This window comes from Dendrobates tinctorius, unplaced genomic scaffold, assembly GCF_039654945.1.
Source record: "Dendrobates tinctorius isolate UK_male_01 unplaced genomic scaffold, ASM3965494v1 ptg000097l, whole genome shotgun sequence".
Taxonomy (NCBI): Eukaryota; Metazoa; Chordata; class Amphibia; order Anura; family Dendrobatidae; genus Dendrobates; species Dendrobates tinctorius.
In genome coordinates, this window is record NW_027361765.1 from 25343481 (window position 1) to 25360378 (window position 16898).

At 40.4% G+C, this 16898-nt stretch overlaps 1 protein-coding gene across 1 annotated transcript in view; it reads right to left on the reverse strand.

Moving 5' to 3' along the window:
- The window catches only part of AQP9 (aquaporin 9), a 314039-nt gene that overhangs the window by 73475 nt on the left and 223666 nt on the right, over positions 1-16898 (reverse strand). The window contains exon 3 of the mRNA XM_073586977.1: positions 10362-10488. Coding sequence (XP_073443078.1) covers positions 10362-10488 — 127 coding nt within the window. The remainder of the gene's footprint in view (positions 1-10361; positions 10489-16898) is intronic.

Genomic DNA, 16898 nt, shown 5'->3' on the forward strand with positions numbered 1-16898 from the left:
TCATGTATTAATAAAATTTGTCTGTGTTTTGTGGTTCATGGTTACTCCACATTTTCCTTTCTGCACTTTCCCTGATGACAATATTTTCACTATAGACTGGAACTTGCATTTACAGATATGTTCTATGATTTTAGTAAATATCCTGATTATGAAACGAATGAATCTGGCTTCCTAAGCGGCATCACGCTGTGAGGCTCTACTATCAGATCTAGACAATTACAATTCTTTCCCCTCTTATGATGAATTAAACAAAAATTTGACTTCTTGATTGAGAACATTTGAGAGAGAACTGGCTGAAGAAAAAGTCAGCAAACTGAAACTAGATACATCCACACAAAGCAATTCATTTCTGCTGACAGTGGCAGTCACAAATTCCAACTTTAAAGTGCCACCAAAACCATACAATACCTCCTATAAAAACAATTACCAATCATTGCCAATGGAACAACAAAATCCCTTTCTTTTTTTCCCTCAAGTGCAAAGAATCAGTGGGAGTCCAAGTGGTCTGCACAGTCATCTAACTAGGCATGCAGATTCATCTACCTGGAAGCTATGAAAGCAGACAAAAATTCCCATAACATCATCAGCAAAAAAAAAATCACCTTTGATATGCTTATTCCCAGCACCTAATCCCAGGTTACTTTCACTACAGTGAAACAACAACCTTCCCTCTTCCCCTCCCCCAGTTCATTCATTTTTCATTCCCTTTTTACCTGCAGCCTCACAAAGTTATGTTAAAACCAACCACACCATTATTTTCTTGTGAAATTCTCAATAAGTATGATGTGTCAGATGACCCTCTTCCCACTGGAAAAAAATAAAGTTGGATCCAAAAAAAAATACCCCCCATATACTAATGTGCCACAAACAGGAAGTTGATATCACCAACCATTCCCATTTTATTTAGGTGTGTCCATATAAATGGCCCACCCTGTACATGATTTCTCCTATCACTCATCCACACAGAAGACTATACTACAACAGCCTTCTCCACCATCTGCTTCACCCTCCTCAGTCAGTAATGCTTTACATATCTCTTTTTTAGAAATAAGACCTACATGTCCACCACCTCCATAATCATCCACAATGCCATCAGTCCCTTTACTAGAGTTGAGTGAATATCTTCGGTTCCCCGCTTATTCGGCAAGCTATACCACTTGCCGAATAAGCTACAGCGGTAACATGGCTTCCTGGATCGTGCCAGCTGAACAGTTCTTAGCCGCCGCAGCTGCATATGTCGTGGTTGTGTCACAGTCACAGCACATGCATGGGGAGCCCAACACATAGACTCTCCATGCATGTGTTGTGACTGTGACACAGCCGCAACACATGCATGTGAGGAGAATTATTTATTTATAACATTGGATGTCACAGTGCTGTATTCCAATATTGGACACAAATTGGGACTAGGATGCATAGAATTTTACCTGATCACAGATACTACCTAAAAAATGGAATAAAAGCTTTTTTTGCTGGCAGGTCTGCATTTTATATTGGGAAAAATGAGGATGAATGAAATCATGGAGATCAACATCCAACACTGCGGAGACACCATCACATGTTTCTCAACGCAGTGATTCTAGGGCAATGCCCCCACAATTATGGGAAATATGTAAATATATGCAAAACACAAGCCGCGGAGACACTATCACATGTTTCTCAATGCAAGCAATGACTAGCCAGGTCTTTCCCAGGGAGGGAACAACCACGGGAAGGGCAGTCTCCAATGAAGGAAACCACCTATTCCAAAACATGGTATCCATCCACAGACAGCTGTTTCGGGGTATTGCCCCTCATCAGTGTGGAGTAGGAAACTGGCAAGTAGGAGCAATGCCTAGTAGAAGACTATGAACACAGCCGCAACACATGCATGTGAGGAGAAATATTTATTTATAACATTGGATGTCACAGTGCTGTATTCCAATATTGGACACAAATTGGGACTAGGATGTATAGAATTTTACCTGATCACAGATACTACCTAAAAAATGGAACAAAAGCTTTTTTTGCTGGCAGGTCTGCATTTTATATTGGAGCATAACCTTTTTATGTTTGAAGACAAACTATACCTGCAGCAGCTTGGGACCGCAATGGGGACTCAGGTCACCCCAAGTTTCGCAAATTTGTTTATGGGGCAATTCAAGTCCCTATCATCAATTATGACAGATGAGTATAAAACATTCATTAAATACTATCGTAGATAAATTGATGAGTTGATCATCATATGGAGTGGAAAAGAACAGGAGGCATTAAAAATTGTGAGAGGACTCAATGACAGTGAGTGGGGCCTTACATTCATGGCTCATATTGCGAGTGATAAAATTATATATCTAGATTTGGAATTATTTCATACAGATAGGACTATCATGAGCAAAACACACTTCAAAACAGTTGATGGAAAGGGTATCTAGATTTCACCAGTGCTCATTTCCCTAATTTAAAAAAGAATATTCCATCAAGTCAATTTCATCAAATCAGGAGAAACTGTACTTTAACGTCTGATTATCCATTATCAAAAAATTCTTGAAAAAAAGTTTAAAGAAAAAAGATATCCCATTGGAATTGTGGAAACAGCCTTCCATAAAAATTTTAATTCAACACAATAGGATTGTATCAATAAACAAAATAAGAAGGTAGACGAAAGTAGGATAAAAACCTTTGGAGACATAATTTTATCACAGCATACAGCCAGGGTAATAAGTTTATTCATAACAACCTAAAGAAATATTGGTACTTATTGAGAAAGGACCCTATATTAAAAACAATTTTACCAAAAGAACCACAAATCACCTTCGGAAGGGTACAATGGTAAAAATCATGATAGCTCCAAAGCCCTCAAAAAATCAATGCTGATCTATCAGTTTATAAAGGAGAGGGGGGAGTCTCTAATTGCTTTTAAAAAAAAAAAGCTTCTGCAGAATTATAAATCATGGAGCTAAAGAAATTAAGTCTAATAGTAAGGGAGAAAAAATAGGATCGCACAAAACTTAAAATGCAATTCTGATCATGTGATTTATGTGGTAACCTGTATTTGTGGTCTACAATATGTGCATCGTACCACCCAGACCCTGAGAGCATGCATGAATGGCCACGGGCATAATGTAAAAAATTTTTAAAAAGTCTTTCTAGACATATAGTGATGAAGCACAATAAAAACTTGAATTTGGTCAAAATCACACCACTGGATCAAATCAATACACTGTAGAATCACTAAATAGAAAAAAGAGTCTGAATACTAAAGAATCATTTTGGATATTTAAACTGCAAAGTTTATTTCCGGATGGTCTGAACGACAAACTGGAACAAGTTTAATCATCAACGTTACAAATAAGTTTGGTTATGGATCTCTGTATTTTCCTTGTACGTGCAGGTTTGTATATGTGTATACAGTGTATGTATATGTATGTGTGTAGGTATATGTGCATGTATATGAGTACTTGTCATGTATGGCCCTAGTTGTATACACTTCACTGATTAGGTACAAACAAGAATAATATATAAGAAAATGCATAGTAAATAATAAGATAAAAAGATAAATAATTGTATTAACACAGGACTAATATATACATATTACATACAGATATGTCTTTTCTCCCATTTTTTATTCTGTTATCTTAAGAGAGAAAAAATGTTTTTCTATTTATCCATTAATTAGATTTTTTATTTTTCTTAAAGTTTTTTTCAAAATTTTTTTTCAAAAGTTTTCTTTTTTTTTTTAAAGGATAGATTTACATTTTAGTTTTCATATGGGAATTTAATTAGATTGACATGTTTCTTATTAATAGGTTCATAAGTTCATTATTATCAATATTATTTTTTAATACATTTTATATGTCATGTTTTATATATATATACAGTATATTTAAAAGAACAGTGTAGGATGAATCACTCCTCATCTTCCTCTTTTGTCTCCCCTCCCTCTCTCACATTGCAAAAGGGCTATATAAGAAGGATCAAATTAATTTTCTCCATACACATGAAGAAGGCTGCAAACAGCCAAAATGCATTGTGTATATAGTTTTTAGCAGTCTGAATAAAAAAATGTTTTACTAAGCAACCTGAAGTTTATGAACCTTGATTTCTCTCGGTGGCAAAGTCAGCACCATTCCCTCCCAGCATCTGGCATCTACTTTGTGGGATACACCTCTTTCAGGGTCCAATCCCTCCCCACCAGGTCGGCCACAGTCTCTTACAAATACATCCATACTTCAAGCAAGAGTAGTCAAGTAAGCCTAAGTTAGCACTTCCGATTCAGATGAGCAAATTCCTATAGATACTCACCCACTCAATTATGTTTTATTTACTTTACTCATTTATATAGCGCCATTAATTCCACAGCGCTTTACAGACATTATTGGCACTCTCCCCAATGGGGCTCACAATCTAACTTCCCTTTCAGTATGCCTTTGGAATGTGGGAGGAAACCGGAGTACCCGGAGGAAACCCACGCAAACACGGGAAAAACATACAAACTCCTTGCAGACGTTGTCCTTGGTGGGATTTGAACCCAGGAACCCACCACTGCAAGGCTGAAGTACTAACCACTGAGCCACCGTGCTGCCCATCTCACTATGCTAAGATAACACCACATCTTTCTCCTTTAGGAACTTCAACAAACAATGCAAGCCTATGGGTGGGAGAAAAAAATTGCACAGCACTCGGACCATGCAAGTGCTGTCCGATTTTTATGCACCGGTGTCCTTTGAAAAGCCGGCAATTCATGTTGCGCGTACAGTAAAATCAGAGTGACAGCTTAGAATAAAATAGATATATAGACATAGAATACATAGATATATAGATGTCAGTTATGCACACACATATATATATGTATATCTATTGCATAGATACTGTAGATAGATAGATAGAAGAAAATCCAGCAATTCAGCAGCCGCCTAGTTTTAAATCCCGGCAGGAGTCAACAGGATAGAAGAGATTGATTACATACAGTAAATACAAATTCAATAGGTAGATATACAGATGTCTGTGGCAAATACAATTAGTACAGTGTGTGAGTAGTGAAGTTGACTGACCTAAGGACTGGGTTTTGGCCACTAGGGGGATACAAAGAACAGCAGGAGAAGGAGACAGTGTAGTACTAAGGTTTGGCCACTAGAGGGAGACAGAAGAAGGCAGGGAAAGGACTTAACAGCAGCTAATGCTAAAGAAACTGCAAAGTCATGGTGGGCGGAGTTACAGGGACTCAAGAGGGGAATTCCCAGGGAGGGAAATAAAAGAGAGAGAGGGAGTCCAGGGAAGCCAGTCCAGAAGGAGGAGTTTAGCGGAGGGGAAGACTGAAGGAGGAAGAGACTGAAAGAGGAAGAGCTCGAGAAGGGACTGGAAAAAGAGACAGTCAGGGGGGTGGCCCTGACAGGAGAGCCGCAGGACAGGGGAAGCCCGGGGGTACCAGATGGATGGACTCAGACAGGCAAAGCGCTGTGGTGGTAGGCCTAGGGCAGAAACAGTGATAGAACCACGAGGGACGTCAATTTAGGAAAGAGAAGAAGGTGCAGGGTACCCGGGCCTGTGTGTATGGAAGCTGTCGTGCTGCTGTGGTGGTCGGTAGGACGGAAATCAAGAGGACCTGTTGAACGTACACCAGTTTCTGTCTCCAGTCTGTTCGCGGCAAAAAAGGGACCACCCCCCAGTCGGATCATGTTCCTACATGTGCAACCTACTGTAGATGTTGTAAGAAGGAGTCCTTGTGGGTAGATATGTGTCATCACAGTTATTAGCTGCAGTGATGTGAACTCGGAAGCATGCTCCAGCTCATATAGTGCTGAGAGAGTTATTTGGCCGCTCCAGGGCCAGGTTTTACGAGCGGTCATAAGAGATGAGCGGGAATGACCACTCACATATCCCAACCCCAGGGGCGTGGGTTGGCTAATAAAATGGAGGCCAGATGTCTCATTCTGTGTCTGTGCCTGGAGGTGTGGAGACCTCTATTGTGTGTGTGCTAAAGACACTGTCAGGTATTACACCAGGGATCTGAAGCAGCTGATTGGAGAGTCAGAGGCATGGTACAGGAGGGCCAAGACAAAGCACAGCCAGACAGTTCGAGGCTAGGGCAGGAATCAGGCAGGCACAACATCAGTATGAATAGCCAAGATCAGGAGTGGAGAGGTCAGTCAGGACGGATAGGTAATCTGGGTCAATAATAGGAGAAAGAAACAAACAATGCACAAACAGCTTGATAAAGATCAACCGTGTTCAAAACGCGTTGCTTGCTCCTGTTCCTGTCTATTATATTTTTAATTATTTTTTATGGAAAAAAGATTATTCTGAAAATTTTACTAGAAGCTGGAACATGTCCTCTTAATCCTGCAATTGCTATACATAAGTGATCGGCTCGTGGTTCCATGCACGCAGGCCTCCTATAAACTTCAACGGTGAGCTGGCATTAATTAGTTTTTTTATGTTATTTTTTGGCATATCACAATCTGTATTACAAATAAAAAAATGAAACCTTGCAATTGTCACACTGGCCACAGAGGCATTTTTTGACTCTAACTTCTTTTTGTTTCTGGAAATCTACATGTACATTAGCCACAATGGGCAGACTTCACCTATATTTTATAATGAAGTATTTAATGAACATGTAAAAAGGTAAGGCCAGGTTCACATAGCGTTATGGCAGTCCGTTTAACGCATCTAACACTACTCTTCTTTTGATCCCGTTTATGCGATCACGTTAGCGCAGCTGCTCCATCTGCGCTAGCCATGAGGGACCCTCGAACGCTGTAGACTGCGTCTGAGGTTCCGTTACAGCATGACAGCACATCGCTAATGCATGCCGATTATGACAGTGTATGGGTGCGTTAATGGATGCGTTACATCGAGTTAATGACGCTTTGTAACGCAATCCATTAAATGGACTGCCATAACGCAATGTGAACCTGGCCTAATTGTGAAGGGAGTAAGAGCAGGGTCAGCTGTGACATCACCTATTGTGATTGGTGGATCCTGTGCTATCAGCTGTTTATGGAGGAGTTACCTGTCATAATCCTGCATCTGATAATATGTATGATTGCTGTAAAGATTTCTTAAAAAGACAATAAGTAAGAATCTAAAAAGTGTGAGAATTCCAAGATTTCTATTTTTTTTAAATAGATATCTTAATTAGTGATGGGCGAATGTGCTTGGCACAACTTGATTCTAGATCGAGCAGAAAAATGTTCAAGTTTGACATTCACTTACATTATGGTCATTACTCGATTTGACCATGTCCATGTCGAGTTGATTCAAGCACTGAGTACTCGATCATTTTGGTGTTTGATGAACACTAATCTTAATATAAAAACGAAGTATAGCCATGTAACATGAAAACCTGATTTTAAAGAGTGGGTTATTTTCTGATGTTGGCTTCTCATTAAAGTATTTGAGTGGTGAAGATCTTTGATTGCCTAATGTTAGCTGTCAGGACCTCAAATAAGTGCACAGTCTGTCAATTAACTAATTTTAACTCTTTTTAAGAACAAATAATACCTGAATCAAAAAAATAAAATATCATTATAGCTCCATGCTCATATATTGTTAGGGTTTGCAGATCGCACCAAATATAAATTATGAAAAGGTGCGATCGCAACACAGGGCCCACCATGCGGTGATAGAGGAACCGCAGCTAGTAACCAATGGCAGAGAAAAGCTGCGTGCAAGCACCGTAAACACACTGAGTTAAATGTTACTCCGTGGGGAAAGCATGCAAATTACTTGCTCGTTTGCTCCACAGAGTGGTATAACAAAAGAGAGCACTCAAGCCTATACCCTGTTAGGCTTCACAGGAATATAGTGATAGTAACGCTAATTGGGGTCCCTATAGCTACCCCCCAAGGAAGGTCTAAGCTGGTGGCTGCGTTTGCTCTGATACATGGTGTGCGATCGACACATATGAGTTAGGATGCCCGGTTCAGATGCTAAGCCAAGCAGGAGTTCCCACCCTACACTGCTTGCCTAAACTCGCAGTGCTAGTGGCGGCACATGTGCATGTAAAGGGGTTTGGGCTTTACCTCTGTAAATGTTTATGCTGCTATCTATATTTATCTGTATATAATTGTTATATATTTCATTGTGTTGTATTTTCGTAACCTTGCATTTTGTGTAAGGTAGGGACAGTGCAGTTAGGAAAAAGGGCCACTAGATGGGGGCACTGAGTACACTGCATGTTAAGGTGGAAAGGAGTGGGAGTATAAGGAAGGAAGAGAAGAGTTGAGAGCACAGTATGCACAGCAATGTAGTGAAGAGTGAAGTAATTTACAGAAGAAGTTAGAGTGGGCCACAGTGAAAGTGCGCAGGCAGGATAACCGTAGAAGGGGTGGACGACCCTATAGACAGTATTTCTGAGTCTGAGACAAAGCAGGCTGCAGGGAGATATATTGTAGTGACATTTTCACTGGGCTCCTCATCTCATTATATCTCTGTGGCCTATTCCATGACACAGAAAAAGAAGTAGGGAAAGATGGAGAACTGTATTGCTGGTGCAGATGGAGAACTGTATTGCTGGTGCTGTGACAAATGTGCTGGAAGTGTTATGGATGTGCTGTGTCCTGAAGATAATAAACCCATATTGTTTAAAGTTGCTTTGGACTCTGCCTCCTGTCCTTTGAACGCAAGGAGGAATGGGGGACACAGCAGGGAAGAAGCAGCTGCCAGCACAGTAAGTACGGATTGTGCTGACATGATTACAACCCTGTCAGTATTTTACATGCACACAGGGTGGTAATGTATCCACCAACACACCAAACACAAATGACTTTAGCACACCGACGCCCACTTCTGGGAACTTTTTATATGTTCCGTTTAAGTCCAGTCAGACAGGACCTTGTTTGTGGACCAATCCGGACCTGCCACGTCAACCGAGCAGCTGACGACAAACCACCAATGAGAGGTCGCCACCTCACGAGCATTCTCAGTAGGGAGAAATCCAGACTTAGCCTCTGAAACGTCTCTTTGCTGCTGCCTGTAGCTAGTTACTATAGCTTTGGCTGAGTCTGAGTAAGATGCTGAGACCAACATCTTTGCTGAGTAGCCACCACTGCGGCTAGAGCACAATGGGAGACCACAGAGGCAGACAAGACTGGGGATTTACCCAATGCAGTGGGAGAATCACGGCACCTAACATACATTTTCTGAAAATGGACACCTGTTGCACTATGAAAATATTATCCAGCACTTTTTAGATATGGACACAGTCATGTAATTTGGCAATAAAGTAAAATGTTTTGCTGAAAATGCATAAAATATGTATTTGCGGCTAAATTTCTGACCAACGCAAAGCCTGAGACACATATTACATCATAAAAATAAACATTCAGAATCTGCATAGTTCATACATTCCTCAAATGCCAATGTCGACATTCTCACATCATTACATATGCACCAGAACTAAGTAGACTAAAAATACCTGTGGTATACAGGTAAACATCCAAGTCCTAAAATAACAAATATCCTGATCAGGTTGTAGTTAGAATAGTCTATTCTATTAGTATAAATGGAAAAATATCCCCTGTGACAACTGGAGGGCACATATCATCTATCCCCCTGACTTAAATCCTTACAGGGTGAGAAATCACAAACAGTCTGCCGGAGTCACACTACCGCACAATACGGCTGAGTGCTATGCGATAAAACATTGCATAGCACGCGACACAGTGTTACTCTATGGAGCAGCTCACGTCTGTGATTATTTTCTCATCTCTCATGGGGCAGCACGGTGGCTCAGTGGTTAGTCTTGCAGTGCTGGGGTCTTGGGTTCAAATCCCACCAAGGACAACATCTGCAAGGAGTTTGTATGTTCTCCATGTGTTTGAGTGGGGGTACTCTGGTTTTCTCCCACTTTCCAAAGATATACTGATAGGGATTCTAGATTGCGATCCCCAATGAGGGCAGTGCCAATAATATTTGCAAAGCACTGTGGAATTAATGCTGCTAAACAAAATAAAATAAATAAAAATCTGAATCAGTGTGCAAGAACAATCGTAGGATGCTGCGATTGGCACTGAGACTCTGCTCACTTGCACCCATGTAAGTGACACAACGCAGGAGCCAAGGGTCATAGTCACATTGGATGCCATACACTAGTGTGACTCCCTTCATCTTTCTGATGTTACCAGCAGCTTTTCCCCTTACTTAGCCATACACATACAAGAAGTTAAAACTTTTCATATTGCCCCTCATCCCTATTCCAAATATTGCACCTGATATCATTTATAAGTGAATATTCATGACTTAAACATGATTATAAGCTCTAACCCTTATAATCGGAGCATATCAAGCATTTAAGGTCATGAAATAATATATACGTTCTTGGATTGTTTTATTTTTGTTTTACATTTGTAAAAAATTGTCAAAATAATACATATAGTTACCTGACACTCCCCCAGTTGCATAAACTGCCATTGTGACTGCCAATGAACAGCCAATAGTGGTACCCAAGGTGCCTCCAGACGATCCATAGTTGAGAACAGATGTAGCAACACTACAACACGTGAAGGTCTAAATAAAACAGAAGAATTACAAATCAAAATAAATCTTTATATTATCTATATATATATAAAAATGAGTGTATGTACAGTATGTATGTGTGTATGTGTGTGTACATCAAGCCACGCCCACACCACATAGCCACACTCACTCTACACGCAAAGCCCCGTATAATAAATATCTCATATTTACATATGTATATAAATATCTAGTCTAATATATATATATATATTATGTGGTGTAGTTACCACTGTGTCGGCTAGGGGGCGCTGTGTGGGTGTCCCAGGACGGGTGTACAGGCACATTCAGTGTGGTAACAGGAGCAGGGTCCTAAATGACCATTATGGGTCTCAAGGTGGGTGGCCTTGGGATGCAGGCTCCAGGGTGTATTGATCAGCAGAGGTACTGCTGATCTTTCTGTTACACTGTGTCAGGGAAGCCTGTGTGTCTATACAACCTTTGGTGATGTCATAGCCATGTGATCCCCTTTGGGTGTGGTTACAGGGCTATGTAATTGAGGTGTTTGGCACATGTGAGAGTGTGGAGGGAGTCTGTCTGAGTGTGGACAGACTTCCATGTGTCCAGGTGGGACACTACAGAGAGTGTATATGGGGAGGACTACAGCTCCCAGCATGTGCTGAGACTCTCAGTCCGAGTCTGAAGCCACGGACATTTCTGTTCCTTTGCCTGAAGTGAAGGTTACATTTCAGTGTTATGCTGTCTATGGTTTATGGAGTAATAAACCTGGTGAAATTTTAAAGGAACGTGCCTCATGTTTGTCTCCCGCTGCACCTAAGCGAGTCAAATCCCTACAATATATATATACACTGTATACTGTATATAGCTATTTCATAGGCACAGCATCTTGACCACAACAGGTTAAACTGCCTGTGTTGCCCATAGCAACCAATCACTAAGCATCTGTCATTTCACCAAAGCCGTTTAAAAGTTGAAAGCTGAGCTGTGGTTGGTTGCTCTGAACAACAGTTTTCCCGCTCCACAACACCTCAGCAGACACTGACCATTTGGGAGAAATCTAGCATCCCCAGGAACATAAGCTCCCAGCTATTGTCTGCCCCCCAGAAAGGAGCAGGGAGCACATGACAGAAATGAATCACCCCCTCCTCTATTACTGCCAGCCTCTTTGTTACCGGCATAGAAAATTGCATCAGCAGCCGCACCCAGAGTTGCACACAGAGCCACACTGCCAGGTTAAATAACAGCACATCTCCAGGAACTTCTTGCTCAGCGCCACCCAGCTCAGGACTATGGGATAGCGGATGTGTGATGGGTATATGGGCACGGGACTATGGATAGAGGATGTGCGAAGGGTATATGGGCAACTGGACTATGAGATGGAGGATATGTGATGGGTATATAGGCACTGGACTATGGGATGGAGAATGTGTGATGGGTATATGGGCACTGGACTATGGGATAGAGAATGTGTGATGGGTATATGGGCACAGGACTATAGGATGGAGGATATGTATGATGGGTATCTGGACACTGGACTATGAGATAGAGGATGTGTGAAGGGTGTATGGGCATGGGACTATGGAATGGAAGATATGTATGATGGGTATATGGGCACAGGACTATGGGATGGAGGATATGTATGATGGGTATATGGGCACAAGACTATGGGATAGAGTATGCGTGATGGGTATATGGGCACTGAACTATAGGATGATGTGTGATGGGTATATGGGCATTGGACTATGGGATAGAGAATTTGTGATGTGTATATGGGCACTTGACTATAGTTTGATGTGTGATGGGTATGTGGGCATTGGACTATGGGATAGAGGATGTGTTATGGGTATATGGGCACAGGACTATGGGATGGAGGGTATGCATGATGGGCACTGGACCATGGGATAGAGGATGTGTGATGGGTAAATGGGCACTGGACTATGGGATAGAGAATGTGTGATGGGTATATGAGCACTGGACTATAGGGTGATGTGTGATGGGTATGTGGGCATTGGACTATGGGATAGAGGATGTGTTATGGGTATATGGGCACAGGACTATGGGATGGAGGGTATGTATGATGGGCACTGGACCATGGGATAGAGGATGTGTGATGGGTAAATTGGCACTGGACTATGGGATAGAGGATGTGTGATGGGTAAATGGACACTGGACTATGGGATAGAGGATATGTGATGGGTATATGAGCACTGGACTATAGGGTGATGTGTGATGGGTATGTGGGCATTGAACTATGGGATAGAGGATGTGTTCTGGGTATATGGGCACAGGACTATGGGATGGAGGGTATGTATGATGGGCACTGGACCATGGGATAGAGGATGTGTGATGGGTAAATGGGCACTGGACTATGGGATAGAGGATGTGTGATGGGTAAATGGACACTGGACTATGGGATAGAGGATATGTGATGAGTATATGAGCACTGGACTATAGGGTGATGTGTGATGGGTATGTGGGCATTGAACTATGGGATAGAGGATGTGTCATGGGTATATGGGCACAGGACTATGGGATGGAGGGTATGTATGATGGGCACTGGACCATGGGATAGAGGATGTGTGATGGGTAAATTGGCACTGAACTATGGGATAGAGGATGTGTGATGGGTATATAGGCACAGGACTATGAGATGTAGGATATGTATTTATTTATTTTACCCACTTATATAGTGCCATTAGTTCCACAGCACTTTACATACATACATTGAGAAAAAACATATAAAGTTCAAAATATAACATACATAGTAGTACAAGGACGAAAATAAGATGAGGAAAACAAACTGATGCAGCAGCGAGAGGGCAGACACCTTATACTCCCCCTTTTGATAAAGCTTGAACGCAAAATGCGCATCAAGGGGCCAGCAGGGAGACATGTGGACACTGCCATTTTACATGGATAAGCTGGGTTTATCATGATTATCTTTATTTATAAGTTTGGTGACTTGTTTATTATATATTTGTTTGAGTACCATCTCTTTTAATATTGATGTACTTCTGCCACTTATGATATGCACTTTACTAGATATCCCATTTACCCTTGGGTATTTAGGTGACTGCCCTCTCGCTGCTGCATCATTTTGTTTTCCTCATCTTATTCTCCTCCTTGCACTACTATGTAAGTTATATTTTGGACTTTATATGTTTTATCTCAATAAATGAACTTCTTTTACCTTTCTGGTGGTGCTTCTATACTCCATTTTTTTCTCTTGGTTTATATACTTTTGGAAATATTCCACATCTCATTATGGAATTGTATGTTGGGGAGTGGGGTGTTCTATCCTCTCTCGGCCCCTGTGATAATACTGCTTTTTTAACTGTTGTTCTGATAAAGGATGTATGATAGTTATATGGACACGGGACTATAGAATGGAGGATATGTATGATGGGTATATGGACATGGGACTATGGGATGGAGGATATGTATGATGGGTATATGGACAAGGGACTATGGGATGGAGGATATGTATGATGGATATATGGGCACGGGACTATGGGATGGAGGATGTGTGATGGGCATATGGGCACTGGACTATGAGATGGAGGATATGTATGATGAGTATATGGACATGGGACTATGGGATGGAGGATATGTATGATGGGTCTATGGGCACTGGTCTATGGGATGGAGGATATGTGATGGGTATATGAGCACTGGACTATGGGATAGAGAATATGTATGATGGGTATATGGGCACGGAACTATGGGATGGAGGATGTGTGATGGGTATATGGGCGTGAGACTATGAGAAGAAGGATAAATATGATGGGTATATGGGCACAGGACTATAGGTTGGAGGATGTGTGATGGGTATATGGGCACAGGACTATGGGATGGAGGATATGTATGATGGGTATATGGGCACGGGACTATGGGTTGGAGGATATGCATGATGGGTATATGGGCACGGGACTATGGGATGAAGGATAATCATTTTAATTTGTTATAACTAACCAAAGTTAGTTACTATGCCTGAGCAACGCTGGGCTCTTGAGCTAGTTATAAAATAATAATGACATATCAACAGGGCAATAAAGATGGGATCTAAACCAAATGTTTCCCAACAGCTAAAATATTTTGCACCAATATCTATTATATAAATCTCAAATAAACATAAAATAAATATCAGTATACTAAGGCTGAATTTCCACTGGTCAACTAGTGATAAGGAGTGTTACTAAAAATGCTCATTCCAAATGTAAACTCACTGCCAATCACCCAATGAATGAGCCAAATTCTCATCTGTCTGCTGAAATGGTTTTTAAGCTTGATTAAAAATAATTGTTCTTGGAACCACATTATTTGGTGTAACCAGGATATGTGCTGCCGAGAACAGTGACTAAATATGCACACAAAATAATTTATTACACATGTGTATATATGGGAAGTGTGGTCAGCCTGTCTAAACGAGCTATTAAATAATCAATTTAACATTGAAGCATGTTCTTTTTTAAAGTATTTACTAATTACTAGTCATGAGCGAATGTGCTTGGTTATACCCGGATATCACTCGAGTATATGGATGCTCAGATATGCTCTGCACTCGTCGAGAATTGGTGCTCAGATTGAATGTTCGAATCCCCACGTTACACAGGTAATAAATATGCAGGGATTGCCTGCCTGTCACTGTAATGCAATAGTCATCTTGGTAGTGGCATTACTGTCATTGACTGGACGCATTATCTCATCAGAGGTCATAAAAGTACTGGCGCCACCATGCTCAACACACTAACGCCATTGAACAGGTCAGGCACAGATGTGATTGGAGGAGAGGTGAGTTGTACAGGCCTGTGTGTGCTCAGTTTCATTAATAAGAGTCATGTAGTGGTGCTAATGGTGCTGATGCTAAACCATTATACTAAAAGTCCTTCTAAGGGCTAATCTTGTTCTTTTTCTGTTTCTATGTGATACCCTCTTTGCTCCAGCAAAATGCATAATGTGTCTGAATACAGTCTCTAGGTAGGGCTTTGCAGTCCCATGCTAAATATATAGCTGTATACCTGCTCCAGGTGATGACATTTTTTCATGAAAAAATTGACTACATTGTCATTCATACAGTTTAATGTGCTTTGTGTAAAATTACAGTGGTTTAAAATTTAAAAAAACCGCTTGGCCTGCTACAGTTCACTAAATAGTTTTGTACCAAAAATTAACTATTGTCATCCATAAAGTTTAACATGCTTTGAGTAAAATTATAGTAGCTTAAAATTTGTAAAAACCGCTTGGCCTGCTACAGTTGACAAAAATTTTTGTCACAAAAAATAACTATTGCCATCCATACAGTTTAATATTCTTTGTGTAAAATTACAATAGTTTGACATTTTTAAAAATTCCAGTTGGTGCTTTCAAGGGTATATTGATGGCCCTCCTTAGATTTTATTTCTGGCTTTTCACTGTGTGCAAAGTGTTTATGAGTGTAGAAGTACCACAACTAAACTTTTTTTTATATTTTAATGGATGACCCTCCTTAAAAAAATGTTCTGACTTTGCACAGTGTGAAGAGCCTTTATGAGTGTAGAAGTACCACTACTATACTTTCTTAATATTTGAATGATGCACTCAAGATGGTGCCTTCAAGGGTTTATGGATGACCCTGCTTGTAATTTCTGGCAGGCTTTGCACTTAGTGCATAGCCTTTATGAGTGTTGGAATACCACTACATAACAATTTGAACAGGATGTTTGTGAGGCCCTCCTTGATGTATAATACAGGGTGTTTCTGAGTCCCTCTTCCATCAAATTTTTATCAGTTTTTGCTTCCTTTATAAATTGCACTGAAATTTCCAATTTTTTAATAAAAGTTTCAATTTTAGTTTACTTAAATTATTATTATTATTTTTTTAAATCCTTTTTGAAATTGGCCTTACACACAAGTCATGATACAGGAAAGAATGTTTCTTAATATTTTTTTCCTCTAAATTCCAATTTCTCTTGTTCTCATCAGCGATCTTAGAGTCAGAGATACTTCCAGGTGTCTTCCCAATTCTGTTCTTCCATTCAGTATTTTTTCCATCCATTTCAACATTTTCACTGCCCCATGGACCTCCTGGGTCTGCCCGAAAAATGCTCGGATTTTCCATTGACTCCCATTATACTCATTACTCAAAACGAGTAACGGGCATTGGAGTACTTTAGTGCATGCTCATCCCTAATGTTTACCTTTTATGTTGTATAAAAAGTAAAATGTTTGAAAGGTCACCTCAAAAAGTTTTAAAATATTAATTTTCTACCACCATGTCGGTCTGTATTCTTGTGGAATCTTTAGGTTCACCTTCAATGAAGATATTTTACAATAGGCTGCCAAGTAATTCTGATAATAAGACTGCAATAAGAAATGTCTGTTTGTGAAATCTTACGTAAGTGGGTTTTTCCTATGTATAGAAAACAATTGCTTGATTGCTGGAATATGATAAATTAACCCTCCGT